Source organism: Oncorhynchus masou, chromosome 23 (genome assembly GCF_036934945.1).
Source record: "Oncorhynchus masou masou isolate Uvic2021 chromosome 23, UVic_Omas_1.1, whole genome shotgun sequence".
Lineage (NCBI taxonomy): Eukaryota > Metazoa > Chordata > Actinopteri > Salmoniformes > Salmonidae > Oncorhynchus > Oncorhynchus masou.
This window is the reverse complement of record NC_088234.1, coordinates 53661342-53682633: the sequence shown is the minus strand read 5'-3', so window position 1 is coordinate 53682633 and position 21292 is coordinate 53661342. Positions and strand designations below refer to the sequence as shown.

The 21292-nt window shown below is 41.4% G+C and overlaps 1 protein-coding gene across 3 annotated transcripts in view; it reads left to right on the top strand.

The window, feature by feature from the left end:
• The window catches only part of mgmt (O-6-methylguanine-DNA methyltransferase), a 37095-nt gene extending 16274 nt beyond the window's left edge, over positions 1-20821 (top strand). The window contains exons 5-6 of one of the 3 annotated variants that reach the window (XM_064932533.1): positions 742-889; positions 20710-20821. In XM_064932533.1, coding sequence (XP_064788605.1) covers positions 742-870 — 129 coding nt within the window. In that variant the 3' untranslated portion in view covers positions 871-889; positions 20710-20821. Of the gene's footprint in view, positions 1-741; positions 2981-11182; positions 12770-20709 lie in introns of those variants that run through there. The other 2 variants (XM_064932532.1, XM_064932530.1) reach the window with 2 other exon arrangements.
• The last annotated feature ends 471 nt before the right edge of the window (positions 20822-21292 follow it).

Below are 21292 nucleotides of genomic sequence, written 5' to 3'. Positions count from 1 at the left end.
CAATATACAGGCGGCAAAAGAGCAACTCGATGTAAGCTAGGCTAACGTTTGAAAATGCAAACAACTGTTATGAAGTGCCCGCCCTATTGCCACTATTCTTGTTGGGATTCCACAATGAATGAACTTGTGTACTCTCACTTGTTTTATCCTTCACCACTCATTTAGTTTACAAAGAACTCCAGACCCCCTGGCAGTCATCTGCAACAAGAGTAAACGCACCATCGACTTCCTCTTTTTAATGATCACAGGGTTATCAGATCTTAATGTTGACACCCTCTCCATTGAATATTCATCCTGCTGGTGTTTTTGCCCATTAATTTTTGATTGCTGCTTTGCTTTATACTATTAAAGAGTCAAAAATCATTTATAACCAAAGACTGAGAGTTCACGTTCAATGTGGATCCGTTCAGGATCAAACGAAGACACTTTTGACGTGGCTTTTTTACATGATCAAATGAAGGGAAAATGTTGTAGATTCATGTTTTCATATATAGCAAATCAGGGATGCCTCAGTGGTTCTGTGTTATCAAAGCATCAACAATTATGCTACATTCACAGTGTCTGTCTGTGTCAACATGAGAATGCAGTCCCTGAATTGTCACGTCACTTGACTAAACGTTGTTATGACATGGCCGTATTATCTTCATAACTAGTGGTGTGAAACATAAGGAGAGGCTTGTTCAACCAATTGTACCCCCAATATTGCCAAAATATGCTATTTTATTCATCTCTTCACCTCAGGTGCCTCTTCTCATCCCCTGCCACCGCGTCATCTCCAGCAGTGGTCAGAGTGGGATGTACATGGGCGGCAAAGGTAACCATCTCAAACAATGGCTGCTCACCCACGAGAAGGTCAAAGAGGAAGACTGAAGCACAATGACGTGATATAGTAAGACCAGTGTGGGATTATATTTTACAAAGCAGGGTTGACGTGTTATCCAGACAACTTCTATAACCATTCTGAAACCACTGTACTTCCTGAAGCAGTTAAGAGCTTTCTTTGTGTTATATGAGTGAACACCAACTATTATTTTTGACTGTTTATCACAGTAAGCAAGCTAACTCCTTTATCCTGCTTTGTGAAATACAACAGTAAGCAAGATGCGATGTCAACAATGAACCACAGCTGAGGAAACCTGTACATAGTTGCGTGACATGTGCACATGGGGCGGCTTCACAGTTGAAATGTGTGTCAGCTGTGCCTTATTTTGAAAATGCTGTCTATAACCCAAGGGAGAGCTTTCATGTTTTGATTTTATATCTGCTTCTGTTCTGCTTTGTCCGACTGTCCAGTCTGTGTTCTAATTGAATTCATGTGAAAGAATAAAGTGGAGGTTTAAGGGAGGGGCGGTGTTAGGGGGGTTAGTGTAGAGGCCTCAGTCTACCCCCCCTAGTTGACCCTCAGTTTTAGAACGGCAGTAACAACGCTTTCTGCATTCCGGCAGCACAGTGAAATAGATTCTAACTATACTGCAGCGGGACAAGACAGGACAATCACACCCATAAAGAACAACCATGTGTATGCCAATACTACTGGTCTTATGTTCTACTAATCATACTGTATAGTTAATGTTGGTCTGAAATTAGAAGGCACTAAAATAACTTTAACATTGAACATTAGGAATTACAAACATATGTTCCCATGGGTGCCAGTTTGGGTTGCCAGTTATTGTTGGAATGGTTTCTCTAAATAATTATTTCCCCAAAAATATGTCACTTGAATCGTTTTCCTCCCTATGCTAAATCACTCTTTGTACCTTTCATTGGTTATTGTATTTCCTGCCAAGTGAATGCTTTGTTCAACATCCAGGAAAAAGGCTTGAAATTGTTTGTGAGTCATTAGTTTTTCTTCATTTAAGATTCACCTACAACGACAGTGTTGAAATTTATTTGTATTTTTCATAAATACATTTAAAGTGTCAAAAGCTTCATCTAGAATAACCAGTCACTTAATTATTTTAAATGTTGTAGTTATACCAGAACAACCTGGAGATCTGGAGATATAGTTTGCAATAGATGTTATTGTGTTCAGTTAGCCATCTCAAATATGGCTGAAATTTGAAGCACCATTCAGAGAATAATATTAGAGCTTCTTTCTTGTAAAAATGATGATTTCCATTAGAGGGCAGTGTAGAACGGGAAACAGGCATACAAATTCAGCTTTCAATTCTTCAGTTGAACAATGGGATCAATTTCCAATTTGATGCCATTGAGATAAATTATATATTTTTCCTGACAGCGAGGTATATGAAAGCAGCCTTGTAAAGAGTGCATGGACATTTTTCTGTGAGGATTAGATTGACAGTCATTTTAATCTATGCATTATATCATTTCTGCTATTCTATTTTTGCAAACCAGTATCTCACTGACTTTTACTGATTAATCAATGTCTACTGAACTGTAGTACATTTTGAAGCATCTTTGAATGCATCTCTGCTGTACTGTTGGACTCACTTACAGCACTGTGCCATCAGAGCACAATTCCAGCCTCGATGTTGAAGCAGGCAGGCAGAAGGCTGTAGACCGTCAGATGAAGAATGCATTTCGGTGTGTGGTTTCACACAGGACTAATGATGCCTGTGGTGGCTACAGGCTACAGTCAGCCCGTAACCAAGGCTGCTGTGACAGAGCCACCAGGGGGTCATATTTAAAAGGAGCACACTCTGAAGTGCACTGTAAGCGCCCTCTTTGCTTGTGGCTAAGTCAAGTCTATGTAATAGGCTACACCACACAACAGAGGGAGTAAAAGGTAAACGATACGTTCTATGTATTTAGTCAGAGAGACAGGCTGACAGATTAGCAGATGTGTGAGTAGTTTGGCTGATACAGTTCAGGGATCAGAGAAAAGTGTGTTATGCACTTTGATAACTTATTAGTATCATGCATGTGCAAGTACTCTGTTTCAGTATCATCCTGGCCATGTGATTCAATGGTATTATAATGGAATTATGGACACCATTAAAAGCGGTTGAGACTACTATTTTATTATCCGCTCTGTTAATCTCTGTGAAACCTCAAATTTTGTCCTAATATTTGCTTCTGTGTGCGTGTGTGTGTCTGTGTGTGTGTGTGTGCAGGCATGTGTGTGGGGCAAAGTGGATGATATTGAGTCTGACTTCATAAATCACCCAGACACTGATAAACTCCCCATACACCCACACACCGCTAATGGGCAACCCTTAAGGAGTGTGGGTGTCTCGTGCAGCGTTTGATTCAACATTTATTAACGCCCTCACACACACACACATGTGCACACACACACACACACTCAAAAGAGCTTCTGGAGGCCCGAGGAAAGGGTCGGTGGCATTCACATCGTTATTACAAGGATGTGACCAAGTCAGGCTGAATTAATCATTGCTGATACTGTTAAGATGTATTTTGGCTTCTGTAACAATATTTCACACCATTCCATTTCATAAGTTATATGCTGTCTCTAATGTAACTCCCTACTTCCCATCTCATATCCTGCCATCCCTCCTCATAACACAGTAATTGTCTGCCCCCACATCAAATACAGACACTCTGTGCTCCAACCTCACACAGTCGACGATAGTTACTCCCTATACTAATCTATCACATACCAGTGTAGTCACAACTCACATCAGCAATTTCTATAAAAGTCCTTCTCTGCTTACCTATCATGCAATATGTACATCAGTCCAGCAGCCTCATTTTACACGGTAGGCTTACACATACCGTTTGGTTGTGTATTTTAGTACCTCAACATGTTAGTAGAACTAGAACACAGCACCCAGCAAGAGGCAGTATAATGCCTTTGAGATTCCAGAGTATTACACATGCAGATAAGCATTGACCAACAGACCGATATTATACTGGGCTCCACTGCCCTATCATGTTCCCTCCCCCTCTGTCATGATGCCTCTCCGAGGCCCTGTCACCAAGGCACCATGCAGCCAGACCAGTTTCCACAGCTGCTGCTCCAGCAGTCTAATACACTGCGGATGTAGCTAGGCAGGGGCAAGGCCATGCAGATGTGGTCTGAGTTTGGCAGTGGACACATTGTATCATCTGCAATGTCACACATAATGTTAACCCTTATGGAAAAACCACATGATTTCACATGTGAAAATGTCCATGTTTTGCTTCACATGTGAAATCATGTGATGATATTTCATGAGATTTCACAGGTGATGCCCTCTACAAACCAAAATAAGTTGTGAAGATGTCATGCAGTTGCAGTGTTTTCAACATGTTGTGCATGTTAATTCACACAGTTTGTATTATTCAAACAGTGATTATTATTCAACATGTCCTTATCTGGGATTTGAACTCAGAACCTCCGTGGTTCATAGTATCCCAATCTTCCTGCTACGCCACCATGTCTGCGTCAATAACTGATTTCACCTGTATTCCTACACTTGGGCCTTTAAAGTAAACCTCAGCTTTGTTAAAAAAATACACAAGAAAAACTGTTATATTTATCATAGTGATTCAGGAGTAACATTAAAACAAAACAATATGCTCCAACAACATTGGACAACGATACAGAAAACCCTCAAATTGCTGAAATAAGTCAATTAAAGCAATGATGAGAGAATAGTCAGATTAGCTGATAACTAAAATTGCAGAGCAGATGGCACTCTGTTGCTAAGGGCTGATATGTATTATAGGTATTGAATCTGTAGGGGACTTCAGTGAGTGCTACATACTTTGTGGTGCAGTAGAAAGATCAGCATACTCTAAATCAGATGGTTGTGAGTTCAAGTCCCAGGTCGGATCATATTGAAAAGTCAGCACTAAGTGATCATGTTGAATAAAGACATTTACACTAATTTATCTTAACAGTGTACCACTTACCTTAAAACACCCATACCATTTTATTACTTCCCTTACAAAGGTTTCATGAGAACAACTGACCTCACATGTCTCTTGTTTGTGAAAACAGCTATTTCACATGTGAAAATGTGATTTTCAATTTTCACATATTATGTGAAATAGCTGTTTTCACATGTTGAGCTGAAATGTTCATGTGAAAACAAAAGCGACACGTGAGGTCAGTTGTTCTCATGTGAAACCATATTTTCATATGTATAAAATGTTGAACTCACCACCTTTTCACATGTGAGTAGGATAAAATATTTTTACCTCATGTGAATTGCAGATTTACATGTGAAAAACTTTCATGTGAAAATCTCATTTGCATTTTCACATGTGTAAACCTAACTCACGTGGAATTGCAGTTTCCCATGTGAAAACACTCAAATGTTGTCACGTGTAATATATGCCGGCTCGTCAAACATCTCATTCCAAAATCATGGATATTAGTATGAAGTTGGTCCCCCCTTTGCTGCTATAACTGCCTCCACTCTTCTGGGAAGGCTTTTCACTAGATGTCGGAACATTGCTGTGGGGACATGCTTCCTTTCAGTCACAAGAGCATTAGTGAGGTTGGGCGATTAGGCCTGGCTCGCAGTCGGTGTTACAATTAGGGCTGTGGCGGTCACAAAATGTCGTCAGCCGGTGATTGTGAAGCAGATAACTGTCGGTCTCACGGTATTTTACCTTTAATTAACATAAACACATTTAGCATCTCCTGGCTTCCATAGCCTACAAGCCACTGATGCAGACCTTTGGAACATCTACATTTTAAAAAGGCTAATATATCCATGTAATATAGCCTACACATTCACAATAAATCCATGATTTATTTTAGACAGGTCTAAAGAAGCATGATTTGAAGAAAATGTAGTCTATTTCAGAAGAAATATGTTAGGTCCTGATGTGACTATGTCAAATGGCTGTGGGCTACACTAGTTCATTTAGCAGACAAGATTTGCTTAGCATTCCATGGCATTATTTTATTTTAATTTTATTTATTAAAACTTTATTTAACCAGGAAGGGCTCATTGAGATTTAAAATCTTTTTTTCGAGAGTGTCTTGGCCAAGATAGGCAGCACTAAGTCATTACAAAAATTACAGACAAACAACATGAAAAACTACAAGTAATCTAGTAAAAACCATAGAATTCACAAGAGTATAACAAAATCAAAAACAGCAAATTAAAAACATTGACAGGTCAGGGAATCAGTCTCAAGATCATTCATCAGTGATTTAAAAATACCAATCGGGACAAGTTGTTCCAGTTTAAATGTCACATCCTGACCTTAGTTCCTTTTTTTTATGTCTATATTTTGGTTTGGTCAGGGCTTGAGTTGGGGTGGGCATTCTATGTTTTTTATTTCTGTGTTTGGCCTGGTATGGTTCCCAATCAGAGGCAGCTGTCTATCGTTGTCTCTGATTGAGAACCATACTTAGGTAGCCTGTTCCCACCTGTGTTTGTGGGTAGTCGTTTCCTGTTTTGTGTTGTTTCACCTGACAGGACTGTTTCGTTTCTTACATTTTCGTTGTTATTTTTGTTTCGTGTTCTGTTATATTAAAATATTAACATGGACACTTACCACGCTGCGTGTTAGTCCGATCTTGACTACTCTTCCTCAGACAAAGAGGAGAATCGTTACATTAAAAGTATTTTCTAAGGCGTTTCAAGACGATGGCGCAGAGTACATAAAGGCCCTTTTACCAAATTCAGTTCGGACATTTGGAACATTTAGCAGGATAAAGTCCAGCGAACGAAGAGAGTACCCAGAGTCTCCAAACGATTTGAGGGAGTGCGCACATGTGGCTATTCTGTGTTGAGCGGTTAACAAAGAAATAGGTACCCCTATATACTAAATTTATAGTTATTAATGTGACTAGTTGTTCTACAAACTTTGGACTATATGTTTTGATTTTAAATACATTGTAAGGCTGCATGATGAGACTGATGATTTTTTTAGTTTCTTAAAAGGCATGAGCTCTGCTTTGTTTTTTTGCGTAGGCTGTATACATTTCAATAGTCTCTCATTCACAATTTGACAAGCTCTTGATAATTGCTTGAATTTCACAGCAGCATCCCATTTGTGTCCATAATTCACCCTAAAAAAAATGTATGCCTTTTGCGGCCCGAAGCGCCTCTCACTCACATGGCTCTCCATCACATGATCGGGTCTTTCTCACAGGCTACAAGTGAAGACAGACACATCAGGGACACAAATGCACGCGTCCTTATCCAATTTCAAGGTGCATATCGAAGATATTGGAAGAACTGTCCACGTTTACTTTTTGTCAGCCAACAAGATGAGTTGGCCTAACGAAAAGCACTAGACTATGTAAATCTATTATCTCCATAGTACAAAAGTCTACCTATTTTATTCTCTGCAGTAAATAAATATTCCAAACATAGTCTGGGACAGTTGTGGGATGCAATAGATCCCAAATTAATACAGCCACTAGCATCAAAAAACACAATGTGATTGACAACAGATCTGAACATTTAGCTTAAAATGTTGATAAACTATTAGGCTATTGCTTCACATTATAAGCGCAGAAATGCTATAATCGCAATTGTTTCATTAGCGGGAAAACACCATTATCAAAAGTGACCGCAAATGCTATTACTCATGCAATGCTTTTATTATAAAGGTGCATTTTATTGTGAAAATGATCTTCCCCAAACTTGAACCTCACATGCTGCTTATGTTTGCCAGTTATGCTCTACACCTGTTATAAAGTGGATTAATGTCCTTCATTTTAAGAAGTTATTTGGCCACTTTAGTTGTGATACAAACCTTATCAAAACATATAGGCCTATGGGCTAGACTACATGAGGTGTGCCACTATGATTCGAAAAAGTCGAAGAAAAAAAAACAGTTTCTTAACCTGGACATTATTCACAAGTGATATGTAATTCACAAGTGATAGGCTAATATTGTCACCCATCAGACTATTCTTGATTTAATCTTGTCTTTACATATACTAAATAATATATGTGTGACTTTTGTTTTGATTTAGAATGGACCATTATCATGCATCTGTCTCGAAACAGGGGCAGTGGAAAAAATATGTCATCTATGCACTTAAGTAACGAATGGAGGACACTTTTCCTGTCATGCCAGCCAGGTATGCTACACTCCTGTTGTAAAGATAAACAATGTACTTCATATTATGAAAGTTAAGAAAGTAGGCCTAGTCTATAGAAAGCTGATGGAATCCTCCTTTTAGTAGAGACCATCACTCTGTTTTCTTGCGCAATTGCATAGCCTATAGAAATGTTGCGCAACATGAACTCATGGGCACTCATGAAATGTTTGATTAGATTTTCGATTACATTTGCATTGATGTCAGGATGATTAGCGGGACAATAGAGTGCTGAGTACCAGGCAGTTAGCAAGTTTGGTAGGCTACTAATGACCATCAGCAGCATCAGAGCTTGGAGAAGCCTAGTTACGTGACTAAACGGTCACATGGTTTTGACTTCCTTCATGACTCGTGACCACCAGTGTGGCGGTAATACTTAATAGACCTAGTTACAATTCATCCCAAAGGTGTTTGATGGGGTTGAGGTCAGTGCTCTGTGCAGGCCAGTCAAGTTCTTCCACACTGATCTCGGCCATGGAAAGCCAATATCATGAAGCTCCCGGCAAACAGTTCTTGGAACTCGGTAGTGAGTGTTGCGACTGAGGACAGACAATTTTTACTCGCTACGTGCTTCAGCACTCGGTTGTTCCTTTCTGTGAGCTTGCGTGGCCAATACTTCGTGGCTGAGCCGTTGTTGCTGCTAGATGTTTCCACTTCACAATAACAGCACTTACAGTTGACCGGAGCAGCTCTAGTAGGTCAGAAATTTTATGAACTGAGTTGTTGAAAAGGTGGCATCCAATGAAGGTGCCACGTTGAAAATCACTGACTTCTTCAAATAAGGCTATTGCCAATGTATGTCTATGGAGATTACATGGCTGTGTGCTGTCAGCAACGGGTGTGGCTGAAATAGCCAAATCCACTAATTTGAAGGGGTGTCCACAAACTTTTGTATATATAGTGTATCACATGTTGAAATTTTGCATCTTCATGTTGTCACATTTATTTCTTAACAGGAGATCATGTTTTCACATGGGCTCAAATGTTTTCACATGTGTAGTTTCATGTTATCATTAACTTCACATAAGATCACAAGATTTTTTCCATAAGGGAATCTCCAAAAGGTAGCAGCATATAGTCCAGAACACTCAGACTTGTGTTTGTGTGGGTGTGTCCGTGTGAACTTGTGAACGTGTGTGGTGCTGTATGCACTGCAGGGAGAGACATGGGCTGAGTGTGACTGAGTGTGTGTATTCCTTCACGTATTATTAACCTATGACTACAGCCTAGTTTTTAGAGAGTGGGAACCGGAGTGTCTCAGAAAGTGCAGGTCTAGCCTTGTTCTGTTGACGAAGGGGCGGCACTTCAGAGGCTCCGGGACCCCCTGGCACCAGTCTCCCCAGTCCCCCAGACAGACTGGGAGCATCTGGGCTCCGTCAGCACCTCTGGCCCCCGCAGACTGCGATCTATATGACGAGTCTGGGACAGGAGTGGACTGGATCAGGGAGAGGGAAAATAAGAGCCTTGGTGCCAAATACTGTCTGCAGACTTGTGAGAAATACACTTTACCTATTAGAAGTTCTGTATGACTCGAGAAGATGCACTGTAGATATTGACCAATGTCTAGTGTCTTGTTTTTCTGTAATTCTATCAGTTTAATTATATTTTAAATTGAAATGGGGGTATCTATGGCATCTGGATGTAATATACAAGTCTGTCTGAATGTAGTAGTAGTCAATAGCATTAGTGTATACAGTATTTATACTGTGTTGTAAAGTGTGTTACAAATTGGATTCCATGTTCATACAAATACTCATGCAGGTCTACTGTATGTGTCAAGCTCTGGACTCATCCAGAGATAATTGTTGATCAGTTATATGTGTTTGATTGGAGGAGCTGGAGTTTCCTCTTACAGGAAAGCTTTCTCTGACTAGTCATGATTAATTATTATCCATTTATAAGAAATACACCTGGCCCAATCAAACATGACAATATGGAACAACTCAGTATCTTTAAAATGTTTGAGTTATTTTATTTAAAATAATATAGATGTGATTATTTTATTATGATTGATGATTTATAATTAAGTCAACCTGCCATGGCACTACAAAAGCCTGTGGGTTGGAATTGAATCTGACACATACACAGTTCTGCGTGTTAGGTAATTTGTTGACGAAGGGCCAAATTCATTTATGGAACAGCAGTATTGGCAGGCCTGGACACTCTGCTAAAAAGCAACGATAATCACAGAGGTTTGGAGCGGTGTTGACGTTTATAGTCATGAATCTTGTCCTGGAGGCAGTACTGAGGAATTTCTCCTTAGATAGGCCAGCTGCGAAGGGAAAATTGGCTATAGTGTAAAAATGTATGGATTTTTTGTTGTTGTTGCTTTTTTCAGGTGAGGTTTAAAATCAGATTTTACGACGTGCTAGCTGGTGACCACGAAAGCCTCCAAAACAAGATGCATGATGAAAAACGCTAACCTGCGTGTGACAAGGACTCTTCAGGAAAGGCCCTTACACGCAGGCTTTTGTTGGCCATCGCTCTGTTAGGTGGAGACGTCTTCATAAGGCCATGAAGGATAGTATTTTCTGTAGCGTGTAGACAATTTATGAGACATGTTCTTTTAGAGGATGTAAATTATAATGTTTTTATAGTGCCCTAGTTTTTCTGAGTGAATGGGGGGGGGAATTACATGCTGGGTGCCGAGAAAGGTTTTAAGGCTGAGCAGTAAGATACAGGTAAGGGTCCAGGCACATACTCTGGGGAGTTCAGGGATATGGGGTAAGACTATTTGAACAATTTTGTGTCAGTTGATCGAGGATCCTGTCTCAAGCTTCCTAATCACTGTTCAGGTTTCTTTAAAACACACTGTTAATGATCCTCATTGACAGTCAAACTGGTGCTGTCACCCCCCTAGGACACACAGCTCTCAGACCCTGCCTGTTTGTCACAGTGTCTCCCACTCAGTGTCGACTGTAAGACCATGGCCGGTAGACAGTTAGTGGTTTGTACAGCGGTTCTGACTGAAAATGTCACGCTTCCTGTTGCTTTGCAGCTGCCACCTCTGCTACTTCCATTACTTTCTATAATATGCAGATGTTGTAACAACATTCCCAGACAAGGGGACTACAATAACTGTGTGATTCATGCAATGTTTCAGAGGCCCGTCAATTTCTGAAGGGGCACAATTAAAGGGAGAAATACAGTACCAGGTTTTTCACAGGCGCTGAAATTTGATTTTTTTTTCTTTCTTTCTAGGAGTACTGTTTCATAAGGGTTCAGAAATCCACCCAATTTTTACAGCCCTTTTCCTGAGTTGAGCTGTTCTGTGAGTCTTTGTGCGGCAAACCTGTCACGACCCTCAGCGGATATGGAAATGGGGTAAGGTTTTATGGGCCAAAAGGAATGGACACAGTCAAGCTCAGGGGGCATGAATATTGGATGTTATTTCTGGTCTCTTTTTATGTAATCTATTGCCAATACATTATTAATAGGTGATATCATATCCAGAACTAGTGGACAAAGCACTACTGAGGGGTACTATGAAGGGAGTTCTATGTGTCAGAGTATGGCATAAAAATGCAGTTGAAGTGATATTATTTTATCACTGTCGTCTCTCACTCTCTGACCTGGGTTTCTGTACTATGACTGTTCTTGGTTGAGTGTGCTTTATGGAAGAAAAATATAGTAAATCCTGCATTTGTGGGTCTAATATACACTAGATCATTAATATAGTATCAAATTATTTTTTACCATTAGGATACTTTTTCAAGCAGACCGGATTGCAGATAGACAGACCAGTGGTCACCCATGCGAACACATGATTTTATGTAAAGTTAATGTGATAACATGACAACATGTGAAGCAACATGTAAAAACAACATGGGGATGCAACATTTCATTTCTCAGAATGTTGTATGATGGTACACTGAAGGTTTGTGTCTAGTTGTGGTGAAAATACGATAAATCTACAACCAGTTACTGTGTTTTAACACCTAAATTAAGGTGTTAATGTTCAAGGACAGTATGCTGATGTATGTTGATTAGTCGCGACTCAACCTCACTTAGGATTTTAACTCACAATCTTTTGGTTGTTAGCTACCTGAAGTTCCTCCTGCGCCACCGTCTACATTTATTGCCAAGAATATGTTTCTGCACTTTGCCGAAAGCTACAGTAAAAATAAAGTAAATATATACGACAACTTCAAGGTGTTATTTTCATAAAATGACAGTATGCTGCTGTATTCTGATTTCAATGCTATACAATCTTCTAAAATGTTGCACTGTGACCACACTTGGGACTCAGCCTTACCTGGGATTTGAACTCACAACCTCGTATCAACCTGAAATTTCCTGCTACAGTATCAGATTTTGCACTATGCTGAAAGCTGCCCAGAATCAAGTAAATAATTGTCCAATTATCACCACCAGCGTAACATCAACGTAAAACTAACAGTGCTCAAGGACACTTGATGAGCAGTGGTATTCAAACTTTTTCAGCAGGGACCTGTCACATCTACTCCCACTCCCCCTCTCCGGTGCTCGATGTCACCGGTCTACTAACCACCGGTCCTGGCAACCCATCATTATACATACCTGGCAAACTTCACCGAGAGCTCCAAGGTTGCCACGGTCATTTCCCTGCTGACCGGATGGGCATTGGAGTGGGCTACAACCACCTTGGAGAGAAGAGAAGAGGAGCTGGGTTTGTATGAGAGGTTCCTGGCATTGTTCAGGACGGTCTTCGATCATCCTCCAGAGGGTAGAAAGGGAGGCGAGCTACTCTTCCAGCTCCGGCAGGATGGCCAAACTGCTGCTCAGTGCGCCCTCACCTTTCACACTGTGGCAGCCTGAGGTGGGTGGATTGAGCCGGCGCTCTGCACTCTATTCCACAGTGGTGTGCGCGAGGAGGTCCAGCTGGAGTTGGCATGTCGGGTTGACAACGTATCCTTTAACGCTCTCATCTCGACCATCCATCTGGATAACTTTCTTCGGGAGCGCCAGTGTCCACCTCGCCACTTGCCTCCCTCCTTTGGCTGTCCTGAGGCAGAGCCTGAACCCATGGAGGTAGGGGCCACACAACTCTCTGCGACAGAGCAGCGTCGCCAGAGACCGCTGGGGCTCTGTCTCTATTGCGGCCAGGAGGAGCACCAGCTTCAGCGGTGTCCGGTGCGCCCTAACCCAGGGTCCACTAGAGCAGAGGGGTGGCCCCGTGACCTTACATCTCCCAGGGTAGACGTTATCATCGCTTTCCCCCAAACCCTTTCTGGTTCCTATTTCACTGGCTGGCTGTCCCTCAAGTGTTGTCTCTACAGCTCTAGTGGACTCTGGTGCCGTTGGGAACTTAATCGACCAGGCCCTCGCCTCCTCCTTTAACTTAACCTCATACCCCGCTCTTCTCTCCTTTTCCTGTCCATGCCCTAGATACGCGACCATTGGCATCTGGCACAATTACGCGCATCACCGCACCACTCGCCCTCACTGTGGGACCCATACACCAGGAAACCTCCCCTTCATCACCACCTCACCTGTACACAAGGTAATCCTCCAACTTCTGTGGCTCCAGCGTCACAACCCCACCATATCATGGTCGAGCATGAAAATCACCGCCTGGAACCGGGCTGTCAGAGGACCTGCTTCCCCATACCCTGTGGTTCCACGCCGGTTGAGAGTCCTGTAAGTGCCCACCAGCCCATCAATCGGTCCTCTCATATCGTTGGCCCCGTGTTTTTGTGACGTAGATGGGAACCTGCTCCTGCCACCTGCCCTCCAGAACACATCTACGTCCCCATGGGGGTGAGAGATCGGCTGTTGACCTGGGCACATACATCCCTTGCTGCTGGACACCCAGGTATCACCTGCACCATTCAATCCCTCTCCATAAAGTACTGGTGGCCCACCTTGGCGCAGGACGTCACCCACTATGTCAACTCATGCACCATATGTACCCAATCCAAATCTCCCCGGCACGCTCCAGCAGGGAAACTCCTTCCCGTGCCTCAGCGGCCTTGGTCCAATCTGTCCATAGATTTTGTTACTGATCTTCCCCTGTCTGATGGTTTCACCACTGTTATGGTTGTTGTGGACAGATTTTCCAAATCCTGCTGTTTTATCCCCCTCTCTGGTCTCCTTACCATTCTCCAGGTCACTGAGGCACTGTTATAGCAGGTCTTTCAACAGTGACTAAGCAACAGAATCTATAATAGACAGTAGCAGCAGCCTATGTGGCATATGTTGTGTGTGCGTAGGTGTGTGTTGGGATGTCAGTGGAAGTACTGCATGTGTGCCCGCAGGGTCAGTGTACGAGACAAAACAAAGGTCAAGTCTTTGACAATATCGTCTGACACCGCCTGGTATAGAGGTCCTGGATGGCAGGGAGCTTGGCCCCGGTGAAGTACTGGGTTGTACTCACCACGCTCTGTAACACCTTGCAGTCGCATGCCTTGCAGTTGCTGTACCAAGTGGTGATATGCTCTCAATGGTGCAGCTGTACAACTTTTTGAGGCTCTGAGGTCCAATGCCAAATCTTTTCAGCCTCCTGAGGGGGAAGAGGCACTAATGTGCCCTCTTCACAACTGTATGTGTGGACCATGTTAATTCGTTAGTGATGTGGACACCGAGGAACTTGAAGCTCTCAATCCGCTCCGCTGTGGCTCCGTTGATGTGGATGGGAGGCATGCTCGCCCCTCTGTTTCCTGTAGTCCACGATCAGCTCCTTTGAATATCACTGACATAGGGTATAGAGTACCAGTCCCCACACACCAACACAGTCGTGAAAAAGGTACGACAATGCCTTAGGAGGCTGAAAATATTTGGCTGCACCATTGAGAGCATCTTGACTGACTGCATCAATGGTTAGAATACGTGGACAACTACAAATACCTAGGTGTCTGGTTAGACTGTAAACTCTCCTTCCAGACCCACATCAAACATCTCCAATCCAAAGTTAAATCTAGAATTGGCTTCCTATTTTGCAACAAAGCATCCTTCACTCATGCTGCCAAACATACCCTTGTAAAACTGACCATCCTACCATACCTCGACTTCGGCGATGTCATTTACAAAATAGCCTCCAATAACCTACTCAACAAATTGGATGCGGTCTATCACAGTGCCATCTGTTTTGTCACCAAAGCCCCATATACTACCCACCATTGTGACCTGTGCGCTCTCGTTGGCTGGCCCTCGCCAAACCCACTGGCTCCAGGTCATCTACAAGACCCTGCTAGGTAAAGTCCCCCCTTATCTCAGCTCGCTGGTCACCATAGCATCACCCACCTGTAGCACGCGCTACAGCAGGTATATCTCTGGTCACCCCCAAAACAAATTCTTTCTTTGTCCGCCTCTCCTTCCAGTTCTAAAAAATCTCTGAAACTGGAAACGATTATCTCCCTCACTAGCTTTAAGCACCAGCTGTCAGAGCAGCTCACAGATTACTGCACCTGTACATAGCCCATCTATAATTTAGCCCAAACAACTACCTATTTCCCTGTATTTATTATTTTTATTTTTTTGCACCTTTGCACCCCATTATTTTTATTTCTACTTTGCACATTCTTCCACTGCAAATCTACCATTCCAGTGTTTTACTTGCTATATTGTATTTACTTTACATCCATGGCCTTTTTTTGCCTTTACCTCCCTTATCTCACCTCATTTGCTAACATCGTATATAGACTTGTTTCTACTGTATTATTGACTGTATGTTTGTTTTACTCCATGTGTAACTCTGTGTCGTTGTATGTGTCGAACTGCTTTGCTTTATCTTGGCCAGGTCGCAATTGTAAATGAGAACTTGTTCTCAACTTGCCTACCTGGTTAAATAAAGGTGAAATAAATAAATAAATCTGACCACAAGACGCTACAGAGGGTAGTGCGTATGGCCCAGTACATCACTGGGGCCGAGCTCCCTGCTATCCAAGACCTCTATACCAGGCGGTGTAAAATGAAAAATTGCCTAAAGACACCAGCCACCCAAGTCATAGACTGTTCTCTCTGCTGTTGATTGGCAAGCAGTACCGATGCACCAAGTCTGGAACCAACAGGACCTTAAACAGCTTCTACCCCCAAGCCATAAGTCTGCTAAATAGTTAACCAAATAGCTACCCAGACTATCTGCATTGACCCTTTTTGCTCATTCCATACACTGCTGCTGTTTATTATCTATCATGTTGCCTAGTCACTTTACCCCAACCTAAATGTACATATCTACCTAAATGACCTAGTACCCCTGCACATCGACTCGACACTGCTACCCTGTGTATATAGCCAAGGTACCATTACTCATTGTGTGTTTATTCGTCATGTTATTATTTTTTCAATCATTTTTCTATTTTTCTCTCTGCGTTTTTGGGAAGAGCATGTAAGTAAGCATTTCACTGTTAGTCTACACCTGTTGTTTATAAAGCATGTGACAAATACAATTTAATTGATTGATTGATAGAATAACACTGTGAAGTTGTGAAAATTATGATAATGGTGACATCACCAGGTGGTAAAGTAAATTAATGAATAGACCAATACGTTTTCCCCACCCAACTCCAACCACTCCCAGGAAAAGTCTTGCTTGAGAAATGTATCGTTGCTAAGAAGCAGTTTTTGTTTATTTTTGACCATATTCATTGAAAACAATCACAGTAAGAAAAAAACAGCTGCATTAGACCTTTTTAATGTTACTTCTGAATCACAATGATAAATACTAGTTTTTCTTGAGTGTACTTTTTACAAAACTGAGATTGACTTTGAAGTCAAAGTGTAGGAATACAGGTGAAATCAGTCATTTACATATACAGTGGGGCAAAAAATTCTTTAGTCAGCCACCAATGGTGCAAGTTCTCCCACTTAAAAAGATGAGAGGCCTGTAATTTTCATCATAGGTACACTTCAACTTTGACAGACAAAATGAGAAAAAAAATCCAGAAAATCACATTGTAGGATTTTTAATTAATTAATTTGCAAATGATGGTGGAAAATAAGTATTTGGTCAAAAACAAAAGTTTATCTCAATACTTTGTTATATACCCTTTGTTGGCACTGACAGGGGTCAAATGTTTTCTATAAGTCTTCACAAGCTTTTCACACACTGTTGCTGGTATTTTGGCCCATTCCTCCATGCAGATCTCCTCTAGAGCAGTGATGTTTTCAACTCCCTTCAACTCCCTCGAAAGATTTTCTATGGTTTGAGATCTGGAGACTGGCTAGGCCACTCCAGGACCTTGAAATGCTTCTTACGAAGCCACTCCTTAGTTGCCCGGGCAGTGTTTTTGGGATCATTGTCATGCTGAAAGACAGCCACGTTTCGTCTTTAATGCCCTTGCTGATGGAAGGAGGTTTTCACTCAAAATCTCACGATACATGGCCCCATTCATTCTTTCCTTTACACGGATCAGTCGTCCTGGTCCCTTTGCAGAAAAACAGCCCAAAAGCATGATGTTTCCACCCCCATGCTTCACAGTAGGTATGGTGTTCTTTGGATGCAACTCAGCATTCTTTGTCCTCCAAACACGACCAGTTGAGTTTTTACCAAAAAGTTATATTTTGGTTTCATTTGACCATGTGACATTCTCCCAATCTTCTTCTGGATCATCCAAATGCTCGCTAGCAAACTTCAGACAGGCCTGGACATGTACTGGATTAAGCAGGGGGACACGTCTGGCACTGCAGGATTTGAGTCCCTTGTGGCGTAGTGTGTTACTGATGGTAGCCTTGGTTACTTTGGTCCCAGCAGGTCATTCACTAGGTCCCCCCGTGTGGTTCTGGGATTTTTGCTCACCGTTCTTGTGATCATTTTGACCCCACCGGGTGAGATTTTGCGTGGAGCCCCAGATCGAGGGAGATTATCAGTGGTCTTGTATGTCTTCCATTTCCTAATAATTGCTCCCACAGTTGATTTCTTCAAACCAAGCTGCTTACCTATTGCAGATTTAGGCTTCCCAGTTGGTGCAGGTCTACAATTTTGTTTCTGGTGTCCTTTGACAGCTCTCTGGTCTTGGCCATAGTGGAGTTTGGAGTGTGACTATTTGAGGTTGTGGACAGGTGTCTTTTATACTGATAACAAGTTCAAACAGGTGCCATTAATACCGATAACGAGTGAAGGACAGAGGAGCCTCTTAAATAAGAAGTTACAGGTCTGTGAGAGCCAGAAATCTTGCTTGTTTGTAGGTGACCAAATACTTATTTTCCACCATAATTTGCAAATAAATTCATAAAAAATCCTACCAAGTGATTTTCTGGATTGTTTTTTCTCATTTTGTCTGTCATAGTTCAAGTGTACCTATGATGAAAATTACAGGCCTCTCTCATCTTTTTAAGTAGGAGAACTTGCACAATTGGTGGCTGACTAAATACTTTTTTGCCCCACTGTACATGGTGGCGTAGCAGGAAGAATGATGGAATTCTGTGAACCAAGAGGTTGTGAGTTCAAATCCCAGGTTGAACAATAATTACTGTATAAATAAACATCTTGATATTGTACACATGAGGCTACAAAGCCATTACATCAGTACCCCTGAACGTGAACATATAAGCACCTGAATATGTGTAAGGTAATATTCTCTTTTAAGGTCAGTTTGAATTGTTTTTCCTCATGGGAAACTGTGGATTGATAAAGACCGAACAAAACCCCTTTTCTGAATGCTTGTCCTCTATGGCCTCAATGAAGGTTTCATTCCTTTATATCATCCAGCCCAATTCCCAGCATGCACAGCCATTGTGACTCTTTCAACTGGATCTCTCCATTGACTGGCTCATTGTCCAGGCAGGCTTTTGTGTGGCACTATCACTGGAGTGCAATCTTTCACCTGAACACTATAGGAACATTGCAGTGATATGGCCAGGTATAACATCTGAGGCAACCACATCTGAGAGGAATAAAGCAATGGTAGAGACACAATATCTAGAACAACAGGTGCTGTGTTAGTAGTAGCAAATTAAATAGTCAGTTCATAAACATTGAATAGATATATTGAACGTTACCTTCTTATTTGTGTAATGAAGAGGGGGTATTTTAAAATGTAACAATATGTGAGCTGTTAAGATTTCTCTCCTTTGACAGATAACCACTACTGAAGAAAGTCTAGATAAGAGTAGCAACATACTGCATGGATGTGGTGAGCCTTGGCCTCCTTTGATTGCATGACCTCTTGACCCCAGCCTGTGTTGGTGAGTGTGGGTGTCTGACAGGCCCTGGTTATAGGGCGTTATTGACTCAGGATTTATAAATATTGAATGCACACATTAAGAGCATGGTGGAGGGCGGCCAGGCCATTAGAGTTCTCCAATAAAGAGGCTCTCACTATGATTGAGTGTTGTGGCTATGGACTGGCTTTTGGTACAGAGAGAGCCTGGTTTGATTTCCAAGCATTAGTATATTCCTGCCTGGCATTATTGGGTATGCACCAAAATGTTTGTTATCCTACTATTAAAGGTCTCAGATGCACATTAAATCATTGTTCATTGATAGACATAGATAAGGGATGGGCAACTGGCAGCCTGCGACCCCCCTTTTGTAGGCCAGTCGGGGTCTCAACTTACTTTTGAGAGTTAGATTAAAGTGCAATTTCGACCCATGAGCCACTGCGGCCCCTATGATGATTTTTTTTAGGCCCCACCCCCATCAAAGTTGCCCATCCCAGACATACTGTAAATATAACACTTAATGTATGCTTGGACAAGAAATTATAACAAATGTTCATATGGAATAGATGGATGAAGTTTTTCCTTTTAACTAGGTTTTTACAATTTTGAAGAGAGAAAAGGCCAGAAACAGATAATACTACATCAGGAAGCGTGACTATTATATATGTGACTATTCTTATCAGACACGTCAGATTAGCGAGGGAATCTTTTGACGCACACAGCGATCGCAGTGGAAAATTGTATCATTCTCTGGTGTATCTGACCTCACACTATCAGCATCACCTGCATTATCTTATGTGCCATGACATCTATGCATTCCACTGCCATAATAAGCTGGGATTTGCTGATTCCTGCTCAACTTGCATTCACTTAAACGTGATTATAGGGTGAGATGGTCATGGACACTGTTGCCTTGATGAGAAATTGACATTTTGTGACCTGTTCTCCAGGACCACTCAGAAAGCCAGATAAGATGTTTAGTTGTTTTACAGGAGAGGTGCTATTCTTCCCTGTTGCTTCTCTATCTCTGTTTGACCCACTTGATGAGTATAGATTTCACAGGGCCCCCTTTCAGAGTTCAAACTATGAGTTTCAAAACAATACCAGCCCCTTCTAGACAAAGGATAACCTTGCTCTTTCAATGTATTGATTCTTTATTAACTAGGCGGCCTAATGCAATGAAATGAGGGATTTTAATGGAGCCTCTTTAGGAAGCTTTGAATTAAAAAGCTCACGCCATTTATGAAAGGCTACAATGCATTTAACAGGCTATTTTAAAGCATGGCAGTAGAGAGCAATGCTGATATAAAGATCAATAGGAATGTGCCTCAAAAGTCAAATTGCTGTGTCAATAGAGTAAAACAGAACCACACAGAGACTTTTTGTTGACTATTTAGGGAAGATTAGAAATACGTTTTAAGTTTCTTTTAAAATGTATTTCTAATCTTCGCCCAAAATTGTCAAAACAAATCTGTGTGCAGTTCTGTTCTATTGGCCCAGCTTCCTGTTGCAACCTGTTTCTGAATCTAAAAGGCTAGAAACTACCATGGAGAGAGTGGACATCCCTGGTTCTTACAGGGGCAATCCAAGGTTTCATGTACGAAAGTGTTCTCTGTATTTTATCATTGTCTTTTGCTGTCGTATTTCAGGTAAAGATAACAACTGAAGAAATCCACAGGCAGTAGCAAGTTTTTTTGTTGTTTTTTTTTTACTGAAAATTTTAATAAAACATGACTTGTTCATTTCTGTTTCCATTCCAAATTTTGACATTTTGAATTTTTGTTCCCTGTAAACACATTTAAGCTATGTGGCAGAGTCATAAGTGGTGAGTAAAAGTGACTTGTATACATTCTACAAAACAGAAAGAAAATACTACCACAAATGGAGTCCCTTCCTCCAAGGTTGTCCCTCATGCACATTGTTTCTATTGTATCTTAACAACTATCATATGGGTCACAAACTATTTATTTGACAATACAACCAACAAAGTTTTCTCCAAAAATGGTCTGTATAGATAATTTAAAATCAATATAAAAATAAACAATGAAGTTTGACTTCCCTTTTAAAAAATGGACAGAGAGTCTTGACAGAGTAACAAAACTTTGAAGATACATGTGAAATATATGGACATTGCATTTTATCAAATACAAAAAAAACATGAAGGCAACAGTTCTTGGCTGAAATTCTGTGCTGCATCACTATTAAGGGCATGACAATTAATACATACATAAT